Source organism: Triturus cristatus, chromosome 6 (genome assembly GCF_964204655.1).
Source record: "Triturus cristatus chromosome 6, aTriCri1.1, whole genome shotgun sequence".
Lineage (NCBI taxonomy): Eukaryota > Metazoa > Chordata > Amphibia > Caudata > Salamandridae > Triturus > Triturus cristatus.
This window is the reverse complement of record NC_140589.1, coordinates 190775391-190802529: the sequence shown is the minus strand read 5'-3', so window position 1 is coordinate 190802529 and position 27139 is coordinate 190775391. Positions and strand designations below refer to the sequence as shown.

At 48.3% G+C, this 27139-nt stretch overlaps 1 protein-coding gene across 1 annotated transcript in view; it reads right to left on the bottom strand.

Annotated features, from left to right (window-relative positions):
- The window catches only part of LOC146816616 (serotriflin-like), a 138148-nt gene extending 111460 nt beyond the window's left edge, over positions 1-26688 (bottom strand). The window contains exons 1-3 of the mRNA XM_085609146.1: positions 26632-26688; positions 16533-16594; positions 15024-15143 (exon numbers count right to left, since the gene is read on the bottom strand). Coding sequence (XP_085465272.1) covers positions 15024-15143; positions 16533-16594; positions 26632-26638 — 189 coding nt within the window. The 5' untranslated portion in view covers positions 26639-26688. The remainder of the gene's footprint in view (positions 1-15023; positions 15144-16532; positions 16595-26631) is intronic.
- Positions 26689-27139: the final 451 nt, after the last annotated feature.

Here is a 27139-nt window from a genome sequence, read left to right as displayed (position 1 = left end):
AGGTCTACTTAGGGGTGACTTGTTAATATTTAAATGGAATGTTTAGACTTTTGAAACGGGTGCTGTTTGAAAGGTTGAATTTCAGTTTAAAAGCTTCTTTAGTCAGGCTACAATGGTAGGCCTCAAGCCATGATTTACACTGTTGCTATAGTGGACGGCACGATGGGTGGTGCAGTCCACTAGTGATATTTAACTTACATGTCATGGGTACATTTTGTACCATATCCTAGGGAGTAGATTTACAAGGATGTGGCACAGCGTAGCAAGTCACTTTGCTGTGCTGCGTCACGGGTAAGGGCAGGAATGCACAGTATTTAAGGCATTTATGGTGAATTCCTGCCTTTTTCTCTGTGCTGGCCCTCTTTTGGCAGCTTAGCACCATTGCAGGCATCCTTGCTCCATGGTGCAAAGGTACCTGCCTCGCATGCAGGATTGTTTTTGTGCAGGAAGAGACACCTCCCTACACAAAAAGGCAGTTTTCAGCTCACATAGAAAGAGGAAGAAACAAGGAGAAATAGAGATATTTCTCCTCGTTATGCCTCCCCTGGGAAGGCTTAACTTTTGGGCTTATTCCCAGGTTTACCAGTTCTGGTAAATCTGTGAATGCATAAAAAACCATGGGAGTTGCGTGAGAACACCCATGCAATACCCATTGAAAGCCTGCCCAGGGCAGAGTACGACAACGCAACGATTTGCGCTGCGCCGAGTTACTCCACATTTATGAAGCCATGCAGGGCCATGCAAGGTGGCCTTGCGTGGCTTCATAAATCTTGCCTAAGGTTTGTGCTGTGCATGTACCACGTTGTGTGTTGCAAGCCTTTGCGTAAATATGCCCCTAGCCATATTGGAGTTATACGAATTTAATCATGTTGAAAGGAGAAGCACAGACACTTTACAACTGGATAGCGGGGGTAAAGTGCCCCGAGTTCAACAGTCAGAAAAATCAGCCTAGGCAAAAATCTGCGGGCACTCCATGCAAATTAAGTAGCTTGCTACAGTTACTGTCTACGGCTACATGTAATGAACATACAAAGCTGTTACCTGGGTATCCCCTAGCCCTAGCCTATGTTATTGCACCAATCTACTTGACCAAATTTAGATGTGCAATGCCCATTGTCTGAATGGGCTACAGCCTCCCCTGTACTGTGTCTTAGCTGGGGCTCCTGCAGCTTTAAGAATACCCATAATTCTTTGGGTGATGCCTGCTGCACTGTGCCAGAGAGGGGACCTCAATGACAGCCTCTTAGAAAGTATTTTGTAGTTCATCCAAAAGTTGAAGTGCATCAAACATATATGGGAACTGAGATCATGAGTGCGATAAGGGCAAAGACATTGGCTATAGGGGTGAAACCAGAACAAAATATTCTGCAACTATGTTGTTGTCCTTTGATCTTCAGGCAAACACATATAAACACCTTAAATGAAAAATAAATGCATGTTAAAGTAATCGAAGGGAACTACATGTTTTTATGTTATGACAGTTCATATGTTTGAATTATCACTGCAGATGTCTGTGGTTGTAGCCAGTAAATCACAGAACTGTATATTGGTTGGTGCGTAGGCATATAGGGACCTGTATTTATAGAGGTATATGGTCCCAGCCTGCGAATATGCAAGCCATTAGTTTAAAATTGTATTACACACTGTTTAAGATAGGCTGCAGCAAAATGTGCATAGAGATTAAGGGCCTTTTTTATAGTTCGGTGGATGTTATACTGTGTCAAAAACATGCTGGATAACCTGTCCACCCTATACAAGTACCACATGCTATAATGAACCTGCAATATGGCCGACCAATGTTAGAAAGGGTAGACGGACCGGGAGGGTCGGCCGGGGTCAGGAGGAGAGGTCTCCGGGGAGAGCCGTCTCCAGCGATCGTACAGACAAGTAACTTCCCCCCCACAGACAGATATCACACACGGATAAGGTTCAGTGTTCTTTATAAGCACTTCTTAAGGTACGGTTGAATGGTACAAGGAGGTCTGGACTCAGGGGTCCCCTCGATTCAAGTCTCTCAAAGCAGGGTAAGGGGTAGTGGGACAGTCTGTCTACCAGTCAGGTAGTTCGGATGCGATGATGACTAGCTCACAATCCTCGAGCTTGGTGGTTTAGTTGGTACGGGCCGCGGCAGCGCCAGCAGGTCCCGGTTGAGATGGTCGGTACACGGTCCGCGGCAGCGCCAGCAGGTCCCGGAAAGATGGTCGATGTACGGTCCGCGGCAGCGCCAGCAGGTCCCGGTGAGGATGGTCGATACAACGGGCCACGGCAGCGCCAGCAGGTCCCGACGAAGATGGTCGTTACAACGGGCCGCGGCAGCGGCAGCAGGTCCCGGAAAGATGGTCGATGTACGGTCCGCGGCAGCGCCAGCAGGTCCCGGTGAGGATGGTCGATACAACGGGCCGCGGCAGCGCCAGCAGGTCCCGACGAAGATGGTCGTTACAACGGGCCGCGGCAGCGCCAGCAGGTCCCGACTAGGATGGATGTTGCAGAAGGCCGCGGCAGCGCCAGCAGGCAGGACGATGGTTCACAAGAGCGGGCTACGGCAGCGCCAGTAGTCCGTCAAGGCTGAGTTCTCTCTGTGTCTCTCGACTCCAGGATACAACTGCCTTCCTGCTCCGGAGCTGCCCCAGTTATAGGGCAGGCGCCCTTTGATGCCCGGACCCTCGCACTTGGAGGTCGGAGGGCCCGGGATGAAGGTGTCCAGACACCCAGCAGGGGGGTGGAGCCAGCGCCTGGGGGAGCTGGAGGCGATCGGCACCTGGCGGGGGAAGAGCTCTTGACACTTCGTTCTCCCATTGCCCTGCCAAGTGGTCCGCTCACCTCCTGGGTGGAGGGTGGTGCCGGGATGTCGGGGCCGGCCAGGCCCGGGGTTAGGGTCGGGCCGAGGCCACGCGGCCTCGAGGTGCAGGGCCCAAGATGGCGGCTTGAACCGGCCGGGGGAGCCGGTGGGGCTGGGCCCCGTGATGAGTAGAGGTCCGAGGGCAGAAGATCCGTCGGGAGACGGGGCACAGGTGCTTTTCGTGGGTTATGCCTGGTGGGCCGGAGCTCGGGCCCTGTCGTGCGGGGAGGGAGCAAGCCCTTCGTGTGGCCTGTCCAACATGCGTTCCCCCCAGCTGAAGGCGGGGAGAGTCACCCATCTCCTTGGGGACTCTCTTCGTCGAGGCGGAAAAAGCGGGACAGGCCATCCGCGTTGGCGTGGTCTTGGCCTGGTCGGTGCTCCACAGTGAAGTCCATTCCCTGCAGGGAAATGGACCAGCGCAAGAGTTTTGGGTTCTCCCCCCGCATCTGCATCAGCCACTGCAGGGGTCGATGGTCGGTTTGTACCCGGAAGTGGGTACCGAAGAGATAGGGCCGGAGCTTTTTGAGGGCCCACACCACTGCGAAGGCCTCCCTCTCGATGGTGCTCCAGCGCTGTTCTCGGGCCAGGAGACGTCGACTGATGAAGGCCACCGGCTGGTCATGACCCTCGGGGTTTAGCTGAGAAAGGACGGCTCCGATGCCGTGGTCGGAGGCGTCGGTCTGTACCACGAATTCCCGACTGTAATCGGGGGCCTGGAGCACAGGGGCGGTGCACAGGGCGGCCTTCAGCTTCTCGAAGGCCGCTTGACAATCGGGGGTCCAGTTAACCCGCTTCGGCTGGTTCTTGGACGTGAGACCCGTGAGGGGCCCCACGATGCTGCCGTAGTCTTTCACGAACCGCCGGTAGTAGCCGGTGAGCCCCAAGAAGGCTCGGACCTCGGTCTGGGTGACGGGGGGCTGCCAGGACTGGATGGCAGCAATCTTAAGTTGTAGCGGGGCCACCAGGCCGCTTCCCACTTGGTGCCCAAGGTAGGTCACAGACCCTTGGCCAATTTGGCACTTGCCGGCCTTAATTGTGAGGCCGGCCCGCTGGAGGGCCTGTAGGACCTCTTGGAGGTGACGGAGGTGGTCGGGCCAGTGGCGGCTGTATACAGCGATATCGTCCAGGTAGGCAGCGCTGAACTCTTCGAGCCCCGCCAAGACCTGGTTCACGAGGCGTTGAAACGTGGCGGGGGCATTCTTCATGCCGAAGGGCATGACCTTGAATTGGTAGTGGCCATCGGGGGTAGAGAAGGCTGACCGTTCCTGAGCCCGGGGTGTGAGGCCGATCTGCCAGTAGCCCGCTGTTAGGTCGAAGATACTAAGGTAGCGGGCGGCCCCCAGCCGGTCGATCAGCTCGTCTGCTCGGGGAATCGGATGAGCGTCGGTCCGGGTGACAGCGTTCAAGCCCCGGTAGTCGACGCAGAATCTCAGTTCAGGTGCGGTGCCGGGGGCAGCGGCTTTGGGAACCAATACAACCGGACTGGCCCAGGGACTGTCCGAGGGCTCGATGACCCCGATTGTGAGCATCTTGGCCACCTCCTCCTGTATGCAGGCCCGTACCCGATCTGGTACGCGGTAGGCCCGGTGTCGGACCGGGGGACTGTCCCCGGTGTCCACGTCGTGCAAACACCAAGGGGTGACCCCGGGGGTGAGGGAGAACAGGGTAGCGAACTGCAGCAGGAGGTTCCGGCAGCCCTGGCGTTGCTCCGAAGTGAGGGCGTCAGAGAGCCGGACCCCGTCCACGGAACCGTCATTCTCCTGAGTTTTCAGAAGATCCGGGAGGGTTCGGAGTCTTCCTCTGCCCCACTGTCCGTAGCCATCAGGAGGCTGAGTTCTGAGCGCACAAAGTGTGGTTTGAGTCGGTTGGTGTGGAGGACCCGGAGGGGGTTCCGGGAGGTCCCCAGGTCGATGAGGTAAGTGACGGGGCTTTTGCGCTCGACCACTTTGAAGGGCCCCGTCCACTTATCTTGCAAGGCACATGGTTCGGTGGGGGACATCACCCATACTTGTTGTCCAGGCTCGAACTCAACGGAGGAGGCATTGTGATCATACCACCTCTTCATGTCCTCCTGGCTGGCCTCGAGGTTCGCCTTGGCCACCTCTCTGAAGCGCCGGGTCTGGTTGCGTAGGGCCAGGAGGTATTTGAAGACGTCTGGAGGGGTCTTTAGGGGGGCCATCTCCCAACCTTCTTTTACGAGGCTGAGGGGCCCTCGCACAGGGTGCCCGTACAGGAGTTCGAAAGGGCTAAAACCGAGGGACTTCTGGGGAACTTCTCGGTAGGCGAAGAGGAGGCACGGGAGTAGTACATCCCACTGGCAACGGAGGGGCTCTTCCAATCCCCCAATCATCCCCTTGAGAGTGCGGTTAAAACGCTCCACTAGTCCGTTCCCTTGGGGGTGATAGGGGGTCGTGAATCTGTAGGTGACCCCGCATTGTTGCCAGAGGGACTTCATGTATTTGGATATAAAGTTCGTGCCTCGGTCGCTGACGACTTCTCGGGGGAAGCCTACCCGGGAGAAGATCCCCATTAGGGCCCGGCCAACCACCGGAGCTGTCACGGTCCGTAGGGGCACCGCCTCGGGGTAGCGGGTGGCATGGTCCACCAGTACTAAGATGAACCTGTGTCCTTGTGCCGTGCGGGGGTCCAGAGGCCCCACAATGTCTATCCCCACCCTCTCGAACGGGGTGGTGACCACAGGGAAGGGTTGCAGAGGGGCTTTCAGCTTCCGGCCACTCTTCCCGCTGGCTTGGCATGTGGGGCAAGATCGGCAGTGGTTCAGGACGTCGTTCCTCATTTTCGGCCAGAAAAAGTGGGTCACTAGGCGGCTGTACGTTTTGTCCTGGCCCAGGTGTCCAGCCAGGGGGACATCGTGGGCCAGGTTGAGCAGAAAGTCTCTGAAGCGGAGAGGTACCACCAGTACTCGACCGGCCCCCAGCTCGGCGATTCTTTGCTCGCTGTATAGCAGGTCGTTATCCCAGTAGACCCAGTGCGTTCCGGTGGAGTCCCCTGCGTTCTGGGCGCTGGCTTGTTGGCGGAGTCCCTCGAGGGAGGGACAGGTCTTTTGTTCCTGGCGGAACTGTTCTTGGGTGGGCCCCCCTTCTTGACGCCACTGAGCCAGGTCAGGGAGGTCCTGGGGTTGCGCGTCCCCTTCAGTCGTCGGGTCTGGGAGGCTGGCCTCGTCGTTGTCTTCTACTGGGGCGACCGGGGGCGGAGGTGCTGGCCATTCCGGTTCTTCTGATCGAGGGACGGCACGGGCGGCCATGGACCGGGTGGTTATGCAGGCCCAGTCCGGGAGGCCCAGCATCCCCAGGTGCTCTCTTCTCTCAACGGTGGCCCACGGGGAACTCTCGAGGTCGTTCCCCAGGAGGCAGTCCACGGGGGCATCGTCCCGGACCGTCACCTTCAACAGGCCGGAGACCCCTCCCCATTCGAATGGGACGCAGGCCATTTGACACATACTTTCAGAGTTGTCTGCCGAGCGGACGGGGCAGAGAATGTTCGGCAGGATCTGCTCGGGCTTCACCAGGTGACAGCGGACGGCCGTCACACTGGCACCTGTGTCGCGCAAGGCCTCGGCTCGCTGTCCATTAATGGTCACCCACTGACCGTATTTCCTGGTGTTAGCGGGTAGGGGAGCCCGCGGGACTATGTCTCTTCCCCCTAAGCACGCCAGGACCATGGCGGCCGGTTCCCACTCTTGCTGGGCCGGCTCATACTCTTCTGGTTCCTCCGATGATCGCTCTTCCCCCAGGGCGGCGGCAGCTACCTGGCGGGGCTTGGGTGTTTGGTTCTGCGGGCAGCTCGGGTCATTGGCGTAGTGGCCGACTCGCTGGCATCGGTGGCACGTGACGTTGGCTCGGACCCCAGGACGCCACGGGGGGTTGCCCCGGCCGGCCGGAGGCGGGGTGCTGGTCACGGGTGTTGCTGGCAGGGCGTCTCTCCCTCGCCCCTGGCCCCCTCCTCCTCCCCGAGGACGGTGCTGGCCTTGGCTGCTTCTGTTCTGTTCGTGTGGCCCCCTCCGGCCCACTCGGGTGCTTTCCCATCGGTCAGCTTCGGCGGCGAGCTGCCGGGGGTCAGTCAGCTTACTGTCGAGGAGGTGCTGCCTGAGCTCGACGAAACAGTTGTTCGACAGGTGCTCCCATACCATAAGGTTAAAGAGTTGTTCGTAGGTGGTGACATGGCTCCCCTTTATCCAACCCTCGAAGGCACGGCTGAAATAGTTCACGTATTCTACCCAAGTTGTACCTGGGATCCGGGTGCAATCTCTGAACCTCTGGCGGTACATCTCGGGTGTGAGGCCGTAGCGGGTGAGGAGGGCAGCCTTCATGTGGTCGTAGGACGACATTTGGTGATCTGGGAGCTGCAGCAGGGCATCGCGACCCTCGTTGATAAACCTCCCCCAAAGTCCGGCTCCCCAATCACTCCGGTCGATCCGGTGGGAGGTCATGGCGATCTCGTAGGCTTTAAACCACTGTTGTATGTCGTCTTCTCGGACATACTCGCGGACAACATCCTTGGGGATGTGGACTTTTTTCTCGATTGGCCCCGGGGTGTGTGGTCGCTCAGGCACCCCCAGTTCTTTATTCTGTTTCCGAAGTTCTATCTCCGCTAGTTGGCGCTCGTGCTCGAGCGTTATTTTTTTCTCCTCCAGCTCTCTCTGTCTCTGCTTCTCTTCTCGTTCATCTCGGAGCCGCATATGCTCGAGGTTGAGTTTCTGTTCAGCTAACTTGAGTTCCCCATCCATCTTGAGTCGTGCCATTTCCAACTCGTGCAATCTGGTTCTTTCTCTTTCTCGGATCTCCTCCTGCGAGAGGCCCGTTCCCCGCTCCTCGGGAGCCGTGGCGTTCCCCTCTGGTATGATGCTGCTTTGGTCGGAGGGTCCGGCGACCCCCGTTTCTGTCCACGACTCTAGGGCGTGCTTTAGATCATCCTTGGTACTCAGGCCGGTGGTAGCAATGCCAAGTTCTATGCAGAATTGTCTCAGTTCGCGGTGGTTGTATTCTTCTAATTTATCCATTTGGAATTTCTCGGTGGAGCTGCTATCTTTGGCTGACATCGTGTTTTTGTCGTGGGGTGAGCTACTCTCTGTACGATTACGCGTTGATTCGGATCGCGCCGCTGGCCATCAATGTTAGAAACGGTAGACGGACCGGGAGGGTCGGCCGGGGTCAGGAGGAGAGGTCTCCGGGGAGAGCCGTCTCCAGCGATCGTACAGACAAGTAACTTCCCCCCCACAGACAGATACCACACACGGATAAGGTTCAGTGTTCTTTATAAGCACTTCTTAAGGTACGGTTGAATGGTACAAGGAGGTCTGGACTCAGGGGTCCCCTCGATTCAAGTCTCTCAAAGCAGGGTAAGGGGTAGTGGGACAGTCTGTCTACCAGTCAGGTAGTTCGGATGCGATGATGACTAGCTCACAATCCTCGAGCTTGGTGGTTTAGTTGGTACGGGCCGCGGCAGCGCCAGCAGGTCCCGGTTGAGATGGTCGGTACACGGTCCGCGGCAGCGCCAGCAGGTCCCGGAAAGATGGTCGATGTACGGTCCGCGGCAGCGCCAGCAGGTCCCGGTGAGGATGGTCGATACAACGGGCCGCGGCAGCGCCAGCAGGTCCCGATGAAGATGGTCGTTACAACGGGCCGCGGCAGCGCCAGCAGGTCCCGGAAAGATGGTCGATGTACGGTCCGCGGCAGCGCCAGCAGGTCCCGGTGAGGATGGTCGATACAACGGGCCGCGGCAGCGCCAGCAGGTCCCGACGAAGATGGTCGTTACAACGGGCCGCGGCAGCGCCAGCAGGTCCCGACTAGGATGGATGTTGCAGAAGGCCGCGGCAGCGCCAGCAGGCAGGACGATGGTTCACAAGAGCGGGCTACGGCAGCGCCAGTAGTCCGTCAAGGCTGAGTTCTCTCGGTGTCTCTCGACTCCAGGATACAACTGCCTTCCTGCTCCGGAGCTGCCCCAGTTATAGGGCAGGCGCCCTTTGATGTCCGGACCCTCGCACTTGGAGGTCGGAGGGCCCGGGATGAAGGTGTCCAGACACCCAGCAGGGGGGTGGAGCCAGCGCCTGGGGGAGCTGGAGGCGATCGGCACCTGGCGGGGGAAGAGCTCTTGACACTTCGTTCTCCCATTGCCCTGCCAAGTGGTCCGCTCACCTCCTGGGTGGAGGGTGGTGCCGGGATGTCGGGGCCGGCCAGGCCCGGGGTTAGGGTCGGGCCGAGGCCACGCGGCCTCGTGGTGCAGGGCCCCTGATGGCGGCTTGAACCGGCCGGGGGAGCCGGTGGGGCTGGGCCCCGTGATGAGTAGAGGTCCGAGGGCAGAAGATCCGTCGGGAGACGGGGCACAGGTGCTTTTCGTGGGTTATGCCTGGTGGGCCGGAGCTCGGGCCCTGTCGTGCAGGGAGGGAGCAAGCCCTTCGTGTGGCCTGTCCAACAACCAACATCTGCCAAATTTGTGACAGAGTATTCTGTCTGCCAAGCTCTAGATAAGGTTTTAGAAAACAACGGTTACTAAATGGCCAATGTGGTCCAAGGTAGAGGCAAGACCTGCGCGAGAATTAGAACAGTATGTCTCAATCAGAATGGACATTTAGTGCCAAAAGGAGCAGCAAGGAATTATGTTACCAGGGACACATTCCAGTCAAATAATACATGCTATTTATTTCCAACAATATGCAAAAATAGTTCCGGTGCGCACATAAAAAAGTGACAGCAAGCGTGATGTGGTGAGTGAAGGTTACTTTAAAATATATACATTGCATTGACACCACAAAAGGAGACTACTAATTAACAACTTATAAACAATGCAAGGAGTTTCTGTTGTAGGGGGTCAACGGCGTTTCGATCTCAATGACTTTAGATCATCTTCAGGACAGAGCGTATGTGAGCAAGAGAAATTAGGAAAACTGGGCGAGACCAGTGTTATCGGAAAAATCATTAAAGGTAGACACAATGAAGGCGTCTGGCGGTAAGGAGATATTAATTCCATCAGAGGAGAATTAGTCAACTTCTTTCAGTAGTATTACTTGGTGCAAGACAACATGAGTCAGTCTGCGTCGCTGGACGGGCTGTAGCTCCGTCATGGAATCCTGGTGCGCTGAACAAACAGCTCTAAATAAGGCCATAAGTGTTTGAGATAAAACAAGTGCGTTATAATTAGGGCTCCCAGTTTTATGGTATTTATGTTTTTGTCGTTTCCATCTGTATTTATCGATATTTATTTTTTGCTCATTTTAACTGTATTTATCCATATTTATTTTAGGTTTTGTGAAAAAATGACGCTGAAATGTGTATATTTCGGCATTTATTTAACCAGTTAATGTGCACTCGTGCCTGAACGCCTGACAGGTTTCAATGACATAGACACACTCAGATGGTAAAATATGCACTTGCAAAAGTATGTGTCAAATCCCATTTAAAGGGAATACCACCTGGGAAATTTTAGCCTGCACAGTAGTTCCTGATTCCATGGGGACTAACTCATAATTGCATGGTACTGGTTGCTTGTTATGGCAGGTACTAGTAATTACTAAGGCAGAGTTTGCACTCAGTACCATGCAATCTGGAATGGGGCCATGGTGGACATCTTAAAATGCCTAGGGATACATCAACAGGTGCTGGGAGTCCAGGTCATCAAATCCCATCGCATCTTCAAATGCACAGCAGGGGCACTTTACCAAACTGTAACCTCAACAATAGACAGCTAATGCAAGAGTCCATCAGAATATCATAGAGCGAGGCTACTGAATGGTCATTCATTTAGCACTTTACCAACCCTTGAAAGACCATGGCAGAAACTTTGCTTTGTTTTATTTTGTTAATCCTATGAAACATATTGTTAAGATCAGGCACTATTTAAACAGAATTAAACAATGAAACGCCAGGGCAGTATCACATGATGGGCCAAGGTAAACAGTTGAGAACATCATATTTCTAGGGGCAGATTTACAAGCCCCTTGGCCTTCCTGTGCCGCAATTGCATCACTTTTTTGAAGTAACGGGGACGCAGACAATGCAACCTATTTACAACATGACACATCTAGGAAGATGTGTCACGTTGTAAAGCCCTGCTTCACATTATACCCACGCAGGAAGGCCTTGTAAAAATGACGCAGTGAAATCTACAAGATTTCACCGCGCCACTTTTAGGATGCCACTGCGTCAAAACATTACGCCTGCTTGAAGCAGGTGTAAGAAGTGACGGAGTACAGTAAGTATAGGCCTCAAAATACATAGGTGGAGTTGCGTTGTGTTTGCGACACAACTCCAGCAATGCGTGACTTTTGGGCCAACAGATGTAGGGAACTACATGTTTTTATGTTATGACAGTTCATATGTTTGAATTATCACTGCAGATGTCTGTGGTTGTAGCCAGTAAATCACAGAACTGTATATTGGTTGGTGCGTAGGCATATAGGGACCTGTATTTATAGAGGTATATGGTCCCAGCCTGCGAATATGCAAGCCATTAGTTTAAAATTGTATTACACACTGTTTAAGATAGGCTGCAACAAAATGTGCATAGAGATTAAGGGCCTTTTTTATAGTTCGGTGGATGTTATACTGTGTCAAAAACATGCTGGATAACCTGTCCACCCTATACAAGTACCACATGCTATAATGAACCTGCAATATGGCCGACCAACATCTGCCAAATTTGTGACAGAGTATTCTGTCTACCAAGCTCTAAATAAGGTTTTAGAAAACAACGGTTACTAAATGGCCAATGTGGTCCAAGGTAGAGGCAAGAACTGCACGAGAATTAGAACAGTATGTCTCAATCAGAATGGAGATTTAGTGCCAAAAGGAGCAGCAAGGAATTATGTTACCAGGGACACATTCCAGTCAAATAATACATGCTATTTATTTCCAACAATATGCAAAAATAGTTCCGGTGCGCACATAAAAAAGTGACAGCAAGCGTGATGTGGTGAGTGAAGGTTACTTTAAAATATATACATTGCATTGACACCACAAAAGGAGACTACTAATTAACTACTTATAAACAATGCAAGGAGTTTCTGTTGTAGGGGTCAATGGCGTTTCGATCTCAATGACTTTAGATCATCTTCAGGACAGAGCGTATGTGAGCAAGAGAAATTAGGAAAACTGGGCGAGACCAGTGTTATCGGAAAAATCATTAAAGGTAGACACAATGAAGGCGTCTGGCGGTAAGGAGATATTAATTCAATCAGAGGAGAATTAGTCAACTTCTTTCAGTAGTATTACTTGGTGCAAGACAACATGAGTCAGTCTGCGTCGCTGGACGGGCTGTAGCTCCGTCATGGAATCCTGGTGCGCTGAACAAACAGCTCTAAATAAGGCCATAAGTGTTTGAGATAAAACAAGTGCGTTATAATTAGGGCTCCCGGTTTTATGGTATTTATGTTTTTGTCGTTTCCATCTGTATTTATCGATATTTCTTTTTTGCTAATTTTACCTGTATTTATCCATATTTATTTTAGGTTTTGTGAAAAAATGACGCTGAAATGTGTATATTTCGGCATTTATTTAACCAGTTAATGTGCACTCGTGCCTGAACGCCTGACAGGTTTCAATGACATAGACACACTCAGATGGTAAAATATGCACTTGCAAAAGTATGTGTCAAATCCCATTTAAAGGGAATACCACCTGGGAAATTTTAGCCTGCACAGTAGTTCCTGATTCCATGGGGACTAACTCATAATTGCATGGTACTGGTTGCTTGTTATGGCAGGTACTAGTAATTACTAAGGCAGAGTTTGCACTCAGTACCATGCAATCTGGAATGGGGCCATGGTGGACATCTTAAAATGCCTAGGGATACATCAACAGGTGCTGGAAGTCCAGGTCATCAAATCCCATCGCATCTTCAAATGCACAGCAGGGGCACTTTACCAAACTGTAACCTCAACAATAGACAGCTAATGCAAGAGTCCATCAGAATATCATAGAGCGAGGCTGCTGAATGGTCATTCATTTAGCACTTTACCAACCCTTGAAAGACCATGGCAGAAACTTTGCTTTGTTTTATTTTGTTAATCCTATGAAACATATTGTTAAGATCAGGCACTATTTAAACAGAATTAAACAATGAAACGCCAGGGCAGTATCACATGATGGGCCAAGGTAAAAACTTGCGAACATCATATTTCGAGGGGCAGATTTGCAAGCCCCTTGGCCTTCCTGTGCCGCAATTGCATCACTTTTTTGAAGTAACGGGGACGCAGACAATGTGACCTATTTACAACATGACACATCTAGGAAGATGTGTCACGTTGTAAAGCCCTGCTTCACATTATACCCACGCAGGAAGGCCTTGTAAAAATGACGCAGTGAAATCTACAAGATTTCACCGCACCACTTTTAGGATGCCACTGCGTCAAAACATTACGCCTGCTTGAAGCAGGTGTAAGAAGTGACGGAGTACAGTAAGTATAGGCCTCAAAATACATAGCTGGAGTTGCGTTGTGCTTGCGACACAACTCCAGCAATGCGTGACTTTTGGGCCAAGAGATGCGTCAGAATTTCTGATTCATCTGTTAATCTCTCTGTCATGGTGCGCGGTGTTGTAAATAGAGCACGCCCATTGTGGCGCAAGGACATTTGACGCTGGCGCAAGGAAACTGACGCATCTATGCAGATGCGTCAGTTCCATGTAAATCTGCCCCCTAATCTTTAGTAAATAGTGCATTTACTATTGTTGTACTTTTGCTGACAGATTTGGTGGCAGGTGTATTAAAACTTTGCAGCGGTGCAAAGCCACAAAAAGTGACGCAAATCGGAGCAAAGACTTGATAAACTGTTTATTTTCCAACGCAAAACGCCTTCTGTGCTGGGAAGTTGTCAAAAAGTAAAAACAATACAGCTTCATGCGGCTTTGTCCCACTTTGCATCAATGTGGTATTCTTTCGATGTGCGTGAGCATTTTCATGCAACCATGTATGGGTTTTGACACCATTCTCATACCTTTTCCAACAGTGCATGTGTAGCATTGCGCAGAATGCATCATATGTGGAAAAGTTTTAAAGTTAGTCTAAGCACAGGATTTTGTGCTGGAATGCCCTTGAAGTACAAAATATACACTAGACATAACAGACACACCCTGGCACTATGATGCACATGGCGCAAGACAGGGTTAAAGAGTTCCAGGGTATTGAGAGAGAAAAACAGCTTTATATCTTTGTAGCTATGGCGCGGCCCTATTATATTCCTACCACGCACGCATCACAGCGCAGAAAACTTGATTTCTCTGCTACTTTGCAAGACAAATTTGTTAATCTGCCCTTTTCTTGCTTCTCTCCCTCTGCCTTTTGTTACAGAAAAAGTCAATATCTGCATAGCTATTGACACATTAATTCTGTTTCATTAAACATAAATAATCAGTATTTCTTTGTTTTCAGTGCATGTATTACTCTGCTTAGGAACATCATGTTAATACAAATGTAACTGAAGCAATGACAAACCCTACATCAGCAGTCAACGTCTCCATTATTTTAGCATGCCTGCTAAAGTCGAGGAATAACTGGTGGTGACATTGTAACCATCAGTTATTTCTGCAAGTAAATGCTACTGAGCAGAACAAACATCAAGTAACCTGGTGAAGATAATGGTGCCTTACTCAAAAGCATTAATCAATATGATGTAGCAATACAGCAGTATTATTTTACATACTTCCGCATGCCTTCGTGCATCTGCACTAAAACTGTTTTCTACTTTTACTAACTTTATATAAATAATCCATAAATATTCCCATTCTAGTTGTTTTGGTTCATTCCTCCCTGCCATGTAGGAGTACATTAAAGAGTGATACAGGTGTCCTACTTTACACACTCAAAATGACTTTGTGAATAGGCCCCTTTGCGTTCTCTGCAGGAAATCCAACCACTTCTGAGTATACTTTTATACTTGCTGTTATATGTCTTTTAAGTACACGCAATTCACACGAAAAATATATGTGCACTCTAAGACAAACACACAGGCGCTCAGTCCCTCTCTCTTTTTGTCTCTGCTTTGGCCCAACAAAGCAACCTTTGTTTTTAATACATTTACAAATGGCTCAACCTTTCACCATTTATTCATCATTTTGATTCCATTATTTGTAAATTGCGTTATTGAGTCTTGATCCAGAATACAGGAAAGCATAATGGTGCAGAAGAAGTACAAAATTCTAGGTCTTAAAACATCAAAGTAGTGCATCTTACCAGTCTTTGACTTTTGATTCTGGGTTTTATCACTTGGCTATCATTGTGTTTTGTGGTGGAACCTGCTGTTCTCTCTGTGGCAGCACTCTCTGTCGTTGATGATCCCGGGATGGCATTTGACTATGAAAAATAGTTGTTCAATAAGACTGTTACCATGTGTTCAATAAGAAATATATAAACTGCTTTCTCTTTCAAAAACACTTTGTAGGGCCCAAAATGAACCATCATTAACAGATATCTTAAAGAACGATTAGTCCCTAGTGTTAGTGAATGTTTGTTTAACTTTCTTGACTCCATAACAAAGAAAAGACCATTTGCGATAACTCTGTGTATCCCTAGCCTGTAATAAATGATGCTCATGTTGTAATGCGTAGAGTCTAGGCAAGGACGCAATCGAACTGTAGATAAATCTTGGTAACTATATACAAAATGCTAGTTCAAACGCTCTATTAAGATGAATACATGAAAAGGGGTGAAGGGGTGGATGTAGGATAAGAGCTTTCCAGTTGTACACTCTGTCATTTTTAGGCCTGGGTGGTAAACTTTGCTCCGTTTGCGGAGTTTTCCACCCTTGGCGGAGCACGCGGAGATCCAAAAAACTCTGCTCCATGTACCGGAGCAAAGTCTTTTCCCCGCTCGCCAATGTCAAGTTGTGTTTTTTGGTCACTTCACAGAGTTCTCTGCAAACTCTACCCAGGTCTAGTCATTTGTAGTCTAGTTCATGTACCTCGATGCTATGTCGAACTCTCTGGAACCTATCCGGTGTGGTCCCCCATGCATGATACAACTGATAAATGAATAAATGAGGACAAGAGAACTGCAATGAATATTGAGCCTGGAAAGTTGAGCTATGCACAGAGACGTTTTAAGGCTTTGCAAAGTGAACTGTGGCCCAGGTCCCCCACCTTTCAGGGGGTCCCCTTATAGAGCCAGCTCTGTTCTGCAGAGTCTTGCCCCGATGATCTTGAATAATTCTGAAACAGATTGATTTAAATACCGTTTTCTTTTAGTTAATCTTTAATGTGAGCTACGTGTGAGAGTCTATGATAAATATTTTGCAGAGAAATGTGTTTAGGTTTCATGAAACATCCGTAAAAAAAAGTTTCTTTTAGATCAAACCAGGACCTTACATGTGAGAAATGGGAGGGTGTCACAGAGATTATTTTCAGTAATGTTAGTGAGCTGCTGCTGTGTTATATTATTGAAAACACACTTCTCCATCCCTGAACAGTAGGCATAAAAACATTTAGGATATGGAGGTGTGCACCTGCGCACTCAGTGTCCCGGCCAAAGAGGGCACGAACGAGCTGAAACTGGATCATAAACTCAAAGCTGTTCTAAACAGGGGCCCCCAAAATGCGTTCGGCCCTAGACCCCCAAAATCCTTATGATGTCCCTGGCTATACATCTTTGGCCATTCAATCCTTCATAGTGTTGCTGTGTTTTATTTCTAGTACTGTTATCACCTGTGTCCAAACCTCCTGTGTTTGAGGAAAATGTGTCACGTACCTTTACCATGGACAGGTGCAGGAACAAGGCCAAACAGAGGGCAACCGGCAGCAGGCCTGCGTCTGAGAAACACAACAAACTCGCTTTAGCGCCTAGAGCCAAAAAGACATGAGCATGCGCAGAGATATCATCAGTGGTTTGGCCAAACAAAATAAACATTAAAAAAGTGTGTCATTCCCCAATAGATAATTAACCATTGGAGGTAACATCTCTGCTGCCTCACCCAGGCAGAGGTATTTGGAAACACTGTGAACTCTTTTCTTTGTCTGACTAATGGAGATCAGCTCCGGCAGCATGTGGTGGCAAGCGCGCACTGGAATGAAATCAAACAGTGTCATTTATATAGAAGGGAGAAGCACGTTCACTGGCGAGAATTTGGCGTGGAGAAGAGGAACACGTTCCTGGGTGTGGCCGTGCATGGGCGACGCCAAAATAGAAGCTGTAAATTAAAGTTAGTGGCTTTACAAGGCGTTTGTTATCATAACATATTAAGACATCTGCCCTCGAGGAGTCTAATGAACAGTTGCACCTCCGCAGAGCTGAGCTGCTGTGCTTTGCGCAGTATAAAGCGCTCACGTTTACCTCAGAGGTTCTCCGAGTTAGTGCCTGCTTTTCAGGCAGCGCAACAGTGGTTGCTTCTTACTGTTTCCGAACTGTGCTGTTTAAAATATCATGCACTAACTTGGAGAAATTCACCGTGAAATATCTGCCTCTCAAACACTGGAAATGCATAAAAGAGGCGTTGTCTGCGCACTGACTGAGCCAGCGCATTGTTCATGACGTCACCCAGTATTCTAGAACACCTTAGCCAGTGGCGGCCCATCGCAATGGCGGAGGAGCGTCTCCCCATTGCGTGGCCCAGAGCCAGCAAATTTAAATTAAAACGGTGTTCTTACATCATTTCATTTTACATTTGCCACCTCTTAGCCAGCGGTGTTGGGAGTGGCGCGGACGAGGCATAGGCAGGGGGAGGAGGAGTGCTCGTGCACTCCACTCCCTCAGTGCGCATGTGTGGCTAACATCTTAGGCCGACCAAAACACACGCGAACTTAGGTTTTCTCCATCCCAGCTGCATTGAGTAGCCGGGCTAGACAAACCCCACAGGCCCCTGGTCTGAGCAGGGCGTCTTTTCTGCCCGCTCAGAACAATCCCCACACTGCTCTACAGCACGGGGATTGGGCAGGGAGTCTGTCCCAGGGGCTGCTGGGACCTGGCAGGAAGAGGAGAGGCGCTGGCGAGGAGACACGACGCTGGAGGCGGCCGGTGGCAAAAGATTAGTTTTTATTTATATATATTGTATTTTTTGACCCCCGCGCAACACCACCACCCTTTGTTTATGGCGGCCGCAGCTGTTAGAGACAGGAAATATTAATGCGTCACCTGCACCATTCGAACCTTGTTATGAAAGTGACAGATTTCATATCTCCTTGGATAATGTCAGGATATTATATTTAGAGAGCGTTATCTTTAGGAAATGTCAGGCTCTCAAGATGACTCCCCCGGTTACTCACCTGCAACCCTGCCATGATAGCAGTGCTGGCTCACAGCAGAGCTGAAAGTCAGTTTCAAGCAGCTGTACATAGTCATTTAGGACCCGATTTGGTCAACTTTGACCCAATGCAAAGCAGGATGGGAAGTCGCAGCACCGTGTTGCATTGAAGGGAAAGAGCAGAAATGCGCCATATCTGCTATGTTATGGCACCGTTGTGTTCTGTCGTAGCACTGGCGACTTCTGGTTGCCTAGCGCCAACACAGGCACTCTTGTGCAATGAGGCAAAGGTGCCCGTGTTGTGGACAGAACAGTTTTTGTGCAGGAAGGGAAGGGATACCTCAGTGCACAAAAGCTATCCTTGGAGGCGTATTCCTCTTTTTACGCCTGCTGCGTCAGGGCCCTTGGTTGGTAATTCAGCCGCCCCTGCTGCTGACATTTTTGAGTCTCCGAGAAGCTGTCCATTTGAATCCTGAATAAGCCAACTCGTCCCTTCATTCTTCGTAACTCAACGCACAGAGTTCTACTGAATTGCATAATAACAATCACCTCTCGTTATTTACGGAGCCTACCACTAAGCGTAGTTGCCATTCCAAGCACTATGCAAGAACTTATAATTAATGTTTTACATTACAGTACAGGCATTTGTGCAATAGGCAAACAATGTTTCCTGAGGGCTCGGATCAGGCAGTGTGAGGGTGAATCACCGTGTGTCAATGTCACAATCACGTTTCATGAGAAATGACCCAGGAACCTACATTCGTTCTGGAATGGCTGGCACGTTGCGTAAGGGCTGACTTGGAGTCTAAACTTTAGAAAAAACACAGAGACGCCTCTAAGGCAGAGGGGGTAATGCAGGCCCCCGCGGTGCAGGGGAGCCCCATCCCTGGGGTGGGGAGAGGGGTGCCTTCATAAAGGACTATGAGTATCTCAGGGCACGAGTCTGGGGTACACGCAGGTACAAGGAGTCCACCCACTATTTTCACAGGGTGGACGCCGTCCCCCATGCCAAGAAGGTGGGCCCCACAGAAATATGCTTAACTTGTCCTGGTGTAAGACACCGGGACACGTTCAGAAGCGCCTGCACATTGTCTGCTTTCCATTTCCAGCAGCAACGTGCAGACAACTAGGGAGCTTTTTTTTTTACCTCCAGCAGAGCCGAAGTTAAGTGTTAAGTGTTTGAATATCTTGACTGGAGGCAGCCTGGAACCTCACACTTAAATGTAAATGCCACAGAGGGATAACAAAGTCATCTTGTTAACTCTTCACAGGTACTGAAGAGATGCATGCTTTTGGCTTTGTTCAGTCCCTGCATATAAGAGATGAATGCATGCACTGTAAGAATGTCAGATGTGTTGGTCTGTCCCAGTATTTACACAAATAATTTAAATACCACTATTTTATTTCTTTTATAGAGCTAAGTCGTGACATCATGTGCTGTGATGGCACGCGTCATGATGTCACTTCAATAGTGTCTAACTTGGTCAGTCCCCTCAATTCTTTTTATAGGACTTGTGCCCTGGAATATCTGTGAGTTACTGAAACTCAAAAGCGACATTTCTCCTATCATCAAGCCCCACGCTATGAAGCATAGCGGTAGGAAAAGTAGCTATAACCCCTGTTATCGCTACTTTCCTTACGCCTGCTTCAGGACTGACTTAGCCATGATATCCTATGTAAGGTGGATATCATGGCTAAGTTTGTGAGGCCCTATCAGCAAGCTAACGGCACACTTTGTGAGATTATCGCTGGGTTTCCTTTGTGAGATTATCGCTGGGATTCCAGCGATAATCTCACGTTAGGCAGTTAGCGCTAGGATTTTTATCGCTTGTGAGATAAGTGTTGCTAATAGCACGCTATCTCAGCGATAAAAATCCACGCTAGCCGGCGATAATTATCTTAGCGCTAAGTGCGCTTAGCATTAATTATTGCCGGTTGTTGCTGATATGCCCCTATATTTGCCTAACGCTGTGTTTCATCGCTGGATATGCAGCGATATGCCAAATTACACCGCTATTGGCGGGATTTCTATCGCCTCGGCGATGCGCATTGCTAATAGTGCGCTAACCGGGCGATAGAATCCGGCGATAGGCGGCATTAGAATTGTGAACGCTAAACACGGCCAGCGATAATTATCGCTGGCCGTTGATAATATGCCCCTAGTGTCTTATCATTTCAACAACTTTTAATACTAATAATGGTGCGATTTATTTACAATACCGTGTAACTCTTCCATGAACGTAAAGAAATAAGAGTTGGTGCTATGAAATAAGACAATAACAAATGTGGTACATTAAATCGTAATGTGTATTTTATACGGAGAGTTACACTTAATTGCATGAGAACTGCAATTCCTTTGACAGAGGACTGGTAATTGGGAGGGCGGAGAGTACCTAGGCCAAAATTACTGATTTTAAGTTACCCAGTAGCACTAGTTTAAATCTGGAGATAGTGACAGAAATGCATGCGGATTTCTAATGCACGCAGTAAAATCATCCCCGGCATTCTTACACCTTTTGAAGTTCAGAGAGGGAGCACCGCGTCACTCTGAATCGTCTGGGCGTGTGATGACGCTCAGGCTCACTTGTAACGTGGACCTAAATGTGATGTCATCTGCAATCTGCCGTTACAATTTCTTGTAACTTCGGGGCATATTATCAAGCCAGGCGATAAAGTTATCGCTGCTTTAGCGGCAGAAAACTGCCGCTAAAACAGCAATAATGGGCTTGATAATATGCTCTGTGGAATTCCAATTGAAGCCCATGCTAGATGTCCTATACATCTAACATGGGTTTCAATTAGAATTCCATAGAGCATATTATCAAGCCCATTATCGCCGTTTTAGCAGCAGTTTGCTGCCACTAAAGCGGCGATAATTTTATCTGGCTCGATAATATGCCCCTTGATTTTTGGCGCTCAAAAAATCATTTGAGATGTTAAAGTCACTAACTGGTTTAGAATCCGAAAAATTGGACGTTTTCCTTCACAAATAAGATGTGAAAATATAGCACTTTGGTCAGGTTGTTGTGCTTTACGTATTCGTAAATCACGGGCTAGGAAAGTATTTGGGGGCACTTTACATACCTATGCATAAAACTAGGCGTGTACGTAATACTACAGCCCCGAAACAATGTCAAATAAAGTAGAATGCACAAAATGCCCCCAATTTCACAGGTTCTTGTTACTTTTAGTTTGAGAAGAACATGTCTCACATGAGACAAATTTACGTAGAAAATGTGCTTGGAAGACATTTTATACACAAGCCAGTTCCCTTATATAGATCTTGCATGACTTTTGACTTGGAGGTATGCACCATATTACATTTTCACAAGAATCCCACTGAATTATTTTCGTGATTTTTTTACTCTCTTGCATATAGCTCATGGTCTCCAGTATTACATGTGATGTACACAAGCATTATCAAATTTAATATTGCAGCCCAGGTTTTTTCTATGAAATAATCAGCCTTGCTACGGTGAAAAGAGCTGTTAGGACAAAGTCAGTGGCGGCTCCTCTGCTATGGCAGAGAAGCGTTGGCCCACTGATTATAAGCAGTACCAAGTAGAAACATAAAATGATAATAATTTAGAGTTATTATCATGTTATGCTTTGTGCCCTGCTGCTTTGCGGGAGGGCAGGTTGTTGGGACTGCTCTGCTCTTGGAGCAGGGGAGGAGTTTTTTGCCCACTCCTAAGTGCGCAATCAATGTTTGGTCGGCTCTCTTGGGCCGCCCAAACCTTTCATGCCCACTTTCCCCGTACTCCATGCAGGCTGCATTACAGCCTGCATGGAGAACATGCCCACCCCTCCAGACCCTGGCTGAGCACCATCCCACGGCACTCAGACCAATAATAATGTTGTATTGCAGCGTTGTGATTGGCTTAGAGGAGGGAGCCATTAAAGATAGACCTATTGGCTTTGCCAATGCCTTCTTTAGTTTCGTTGAGTTTGTCCCTGTCTTTCCATTTTCATCGACTCACTTTCCAGTGTATGACATTGGCTACTTGGTGTGACCTAAGCTGCCTGCTTTCTGTTACTGGAGTCGGATGAAGGAGAACATGAGCAGAGATGCGGGACCCGGCCTCAAAGGAAATTTCTTTTTTTAATTCAACCCTGCACGCCCGCCCCACTGCAATCCTCCCCGCGAACCCACCTCCCCCGCACCTACCCACCCGCCTCGCCACTCACGAGTCATGCCAGCCGCCACTGCGTGTAACAAAATTTCTACATCTCCTACTTTTAAATACTATGCACCTTGCCTTATGGGCAGTACAGCCTACTTACAAGTAACTTAATTATATTCTATGGGAATGTTTAGACCTACGAAGATGGTTTATTTTGAAAGGTTAAATTGCAATTTAAAAATGTCAATGGTTGAGTAGAAAATGTTCACAGGAGTACGGTTTAAGCAGGAAATATTTCCACCTGAGCAAGTTGCTCTGTGCATATCTTGCGTGACTTTTTAACCCAAGGTATACACTCACGTTTTAATAAGAAATACTAGAACATTAATTTTATGATTTCACGTACCCATACACATAACTCTTGGCCACAACATCAGCTATGCTGCACAATGAACTTCAATGCTTGTTCTGAGTTTCTTAGTGTGTGGATGGAACATATGATCCATATGAGCACCTGCTGCCTTAGCCACAAACTGCATGTGCCAATGCTGTGATAACTCTTTTATTTCACTACTCTAATATCAGTAGTCCAGATGCAAATCTGGACCCACACAACATCTACCCAGTCAGGTACATGTGACTAAGGCAAGATCCCTTTACTTATTGGGCTCTAAAAATCTTCTGAGACTAGACATCAACTTTCTTCGGTTTCTGAAGAACTCAAAACACATTTCAATTAGCTTGCCTGCTGACATGCAAGGTTGCAAATCAACTGTGACTATGCAGAGCCAAATCCCAAGGCCGTGGTCCCATTCACTGCCAGCAGTCATCATGTCAGTTTCCTAAGATACGTATCCGCTAGCTACATACAAGTACCAGGATGCTGTCTCTCCCCAACAACAAGTGTTATTTATCATCACAAAGAGGATGAGACAATCCATAAAAACCAAGGCCACACCCACACCTGGCTTCTTCTGGAACAAACTACCAGAAATCATCAATTACAGTGGTTATCCTCGTTGTGTGAAGCAACACCTTAAAGCACCCCCACCCCCAGCCAAAATCGACCCTCTCGCATTTGGCCTCTGCCTGGATAAATCTAGGGTTACTCTTCCCCGTGACCTGAAAGGAGCGCTTGCTTGCTTTCTGGGTTGGATTGGACGAACTGTTGACAACTTATCTCCCCTGCCATGCCGTCAGCGCCATAGGGACTCTCCCTCTCAACCTTGGTTTACTCCCAACTTGAAGTTGCTTAAACGGTAATGTAAAAAGTTAGAACGGAGCTGGCGCATCGGCTTTTGTCCAATTGCCAAGTAGACGCTTAGAGATACTCAGAAGATTTACTATAAGGCCATTCATGAAGCTAAACGTCTCTACTATACTCAACGTATTGTGTGTGCTAGTAACAACTCGAAAGAAATTTTTAATATTGTTCAGAGCTTTATGGCCCCTGCAGCGATGGCTGCCAAATTGCCAGTGTCTGCTTCCTGGTGCGAAAATCTCTCTGACATTTTTGTTGCTAAAATTCGGTCTATTCAGGCAACATTTGCTTCCAATAGCGTGTCTTCGGTTGATAGCCCTACTCCAGTGGTGTTATTTTCCGACTTTTCCCCGGTTGCGCTTTCTGACTCTCTGAAACTGCTGCAATCCTTAAAATCAGGGTCCCCCTCTGATCCATGCTCGGCCAGGCTCCTGGCTTCTATTGCTGAGACTATAAATCCTGAGGTTAACACACTTGTTAACCTGTCCCTTATTGAGGCGGTTGTCCCACAAGAATGGAAAGAAGCCAAAATCATCCCGTTGCTTAAAAAGCCATCTCTTGATGCCAGCATTCCTGCTAATTATCGCCCGATCTCCTTATTGCCTTGTCTGGCTAAGATCTGTGAGAAAGTTGTTAACAAACAACTGACGGAGTTTGTAGAGAACTCGAGGCTTCTCCATCCAGTTCAATCAGGTTTTAGGGCGTCTTATAGTACTGAGGCTGCCTTAGTTGTAGTATCAGAGGCCATCCGTGAGTGCTTGGATGCTGGCGGGAGTGCAGCCCTTATCCTATTGGATTTGTCTGCTGCATTCGACACCGTCCCTCATGCTTTGTTACTTACCCGGTTAGCTGCTATCGGCATAACAGGCCAAGCCTGGAAGTGGCTGGAATCTTTTCTGACAGCACGCTCACAACAGGTCTGGCTCCCACCTTTTGCGTCTCCTCCTCAACCTGTTTCCACTGGTGTTCCTCAGGGCTCCTCGCTGAGCCCTCTGCTTTTCAATCTTTACGTCACGCCACTGGTTCAACTGGCGGAGGAAGGGGGGGCTAAGGTCGTTGCATACGCCGATGACACTCAGCTCCTGTTTACTTGGGACAAGACTGACTTTTCCACATCCAGAGTACAGATTTGTCTGTCAGCTGTCTTTCAATGGTTATCGGCCGCCCAGTTGAAATGCAATGAGGAGAAGACTGAAATCTTGCTCTACGGCAAATTTCCTCCCAATTTTAGGGATTCCATTTGGCCCCAGCTTTTTCTCCTCCAGCTTGCACGGGTCTTCCAGTTAGAAACTTAGGTATCTGGTTTGACGAGCAGCTGTCCTTTCTGCCCCAGATCAATAAGCTTACAGCTTGCTGTTTCGGCATACTCAGATCCTTGAGAAAGTTTCTTCCTCTGTTGCCCAGATCAGCCAAAGAGACGGTAGTCCGGACCCTGATTCTTTCCCGCCTTGATTATGCAAATGGTCTCTACATTGGCCCACCTGATTACTTGTTAAATAAACTCCAGGTAATCCAGAATGCTGCGGCTCGGCTGGTGGTTAATCTTCCTATCAGGAATTGTATTTCTTCTTCGCTTCGTCAACTACACTGGCTCCCTGTCAGAAAGCGTGTTGAATTCAAGGCCTTGGTCATTGCCCATCGTGCCCTATATGACGGAGGCCCTTCCTATATAAAGAAGCGTTTTTCCTTCTACCAGCCCACCAGACTTCTGAGATCTTCATCGCAGCTACTCGCTTCCACCCCCGGCGTTCGCCTTCAACGTATGGGGGGCAGATCTCTTGCTTTTAAGGCCACCAAGCTGTGGAACGCCCTGCCGCTATCTCTGCGTGCTATCCAGGACTCCAACCTGTTCAGGAAACATCTCAAAACTCATCTGTTTTAACCTCCATTGTCTTATTGTCCTTGTAGCTCGCGCCGGGACACTCTTAGGAGAATCTGTGCGCGTTATAAATTTACAATAACATAACATAACCCCCACATGGCACAAATGTGGTTTGTAGAACTTTGCCAAAAGTAAATGAAATAGATTAAACAACACCCTTGCCCTGGGCTGAGTCATAGAATGAATTACTCTCACAGTTCATACTTTGGCAGTCTCTGAAAATGTCATTCTTACATACAGTTTTCCTCTAATTAAATAAATAGCCTACCTTCGCAGATAAACGTTCACCCCAATTAATGTTCAGCCCTCAGTTTCTTTAGTCATAATCTTTGATTATCCCCTTTCTGAGTCCATGCATCAACTTCACAAGTGATTGAATTTAACAAAATTCTAACACATTTGTTGAATGGAAAGTAAAATGTGTAGCCTATGATTTATATGATGTCCAATAATCTGTAGACGCCCTTTTGCAATTTAGCTTATTTCTTCTGGGTTTTGACAGTGCAGCTGTCAATCAGACATAATGCTAGAAATATACATAGAGTGGACTAGGGTGCACCGCTGTCAACCATTGGCTTCCTCTGAACAGCCACTTTCAACAATTATCTTGCGATTTTGTCTCTCACTTCTTACCTCAGTCCAGGACTGTTTTCATCTCTCACCCAACGCTATTGGGTGTTGCTGTGCATCCTTCCACCTCCACTCAAGTGCTCGCATTGAACTTCATGACGATCTACCTTACAACATAAGTAATGTCTATGTCCTTCTGCTGACTCCCTCCTGTATTTCTTGTCCTAATATGCTAATGCTGCATACGCCCAGACCTACTAGCGTTGCCAATGCATGCTTTAGATTTGCTGGTGCCGCCCCACAATAGTAATGGCATTTTTTGAAAGAGTATGAGTTTTTAGTGTTCAAAGTATTTTTTTAAGTGCATAAACATATCGTTATAAGACATACAATACCAGAATATGACATATTGAAATACAATCATTACAAGTAGATGGCAAAATAATTCGTATAATGTTTACAAAATATTATTCTCACAAAACCATAATGATAAATCGATATACATAAGTATAGAAGAACTAAGAATGAAATCTGCCATCATATGTAGTAAGGTGGGAGCAGAAGAAAAAGAGGTTTTGTATACCAAAGGCTTCCCACACCATAGGAAGTGGGTTATGGAATATGATATTTGCTTGTTTAGTAATAATTCCAATTTTTCTACCTTAGACAATAAACGTTAAATACAATATACATTTCAATAACACTTCTAAAGCCTACAACCAAACCAAATATGTATTGAATTAGTAAAAGTTGACAACAAAAATGTCTCCTACCTTTCATTGTTAACCACGTTTGAAGAAGATACCTGGTGAGATCGAGGGAGACAAAGGTTCCTGTGCTCTGTGACAGAGGCAAGCTCCAATACAAGTATATATACACACATACACACACACACCTGCTGTCCATGCACGACTTCCTGTTCACTTAATTAGCATTGAATAAAACATGATCCATAGAAAGATAACAGTAAACTCATGATACATACTTGGCAAGCTGTTCACCTTTCTATAATGAGATCCCCTCCAGCTATTGGTGAAACGTGCATTGTAACAGTGAATCCTGAGTGTCATCGTGCTATGAGTAATCACCAAATAATTATAGTTCTGCGAATGTGACAGCAGCAAGGATTATACAACACGATGTATAGGATGTAATACATGTTCCAGGTACATCGTCTCCAGAACGTTTATTAGAAATGGCTTATTGTGGAAATTCACGTGCTCCTTGGCTTATACTGTGTCATCGGAATGTGACTGGACCACATTATCCAGTGGTACCACA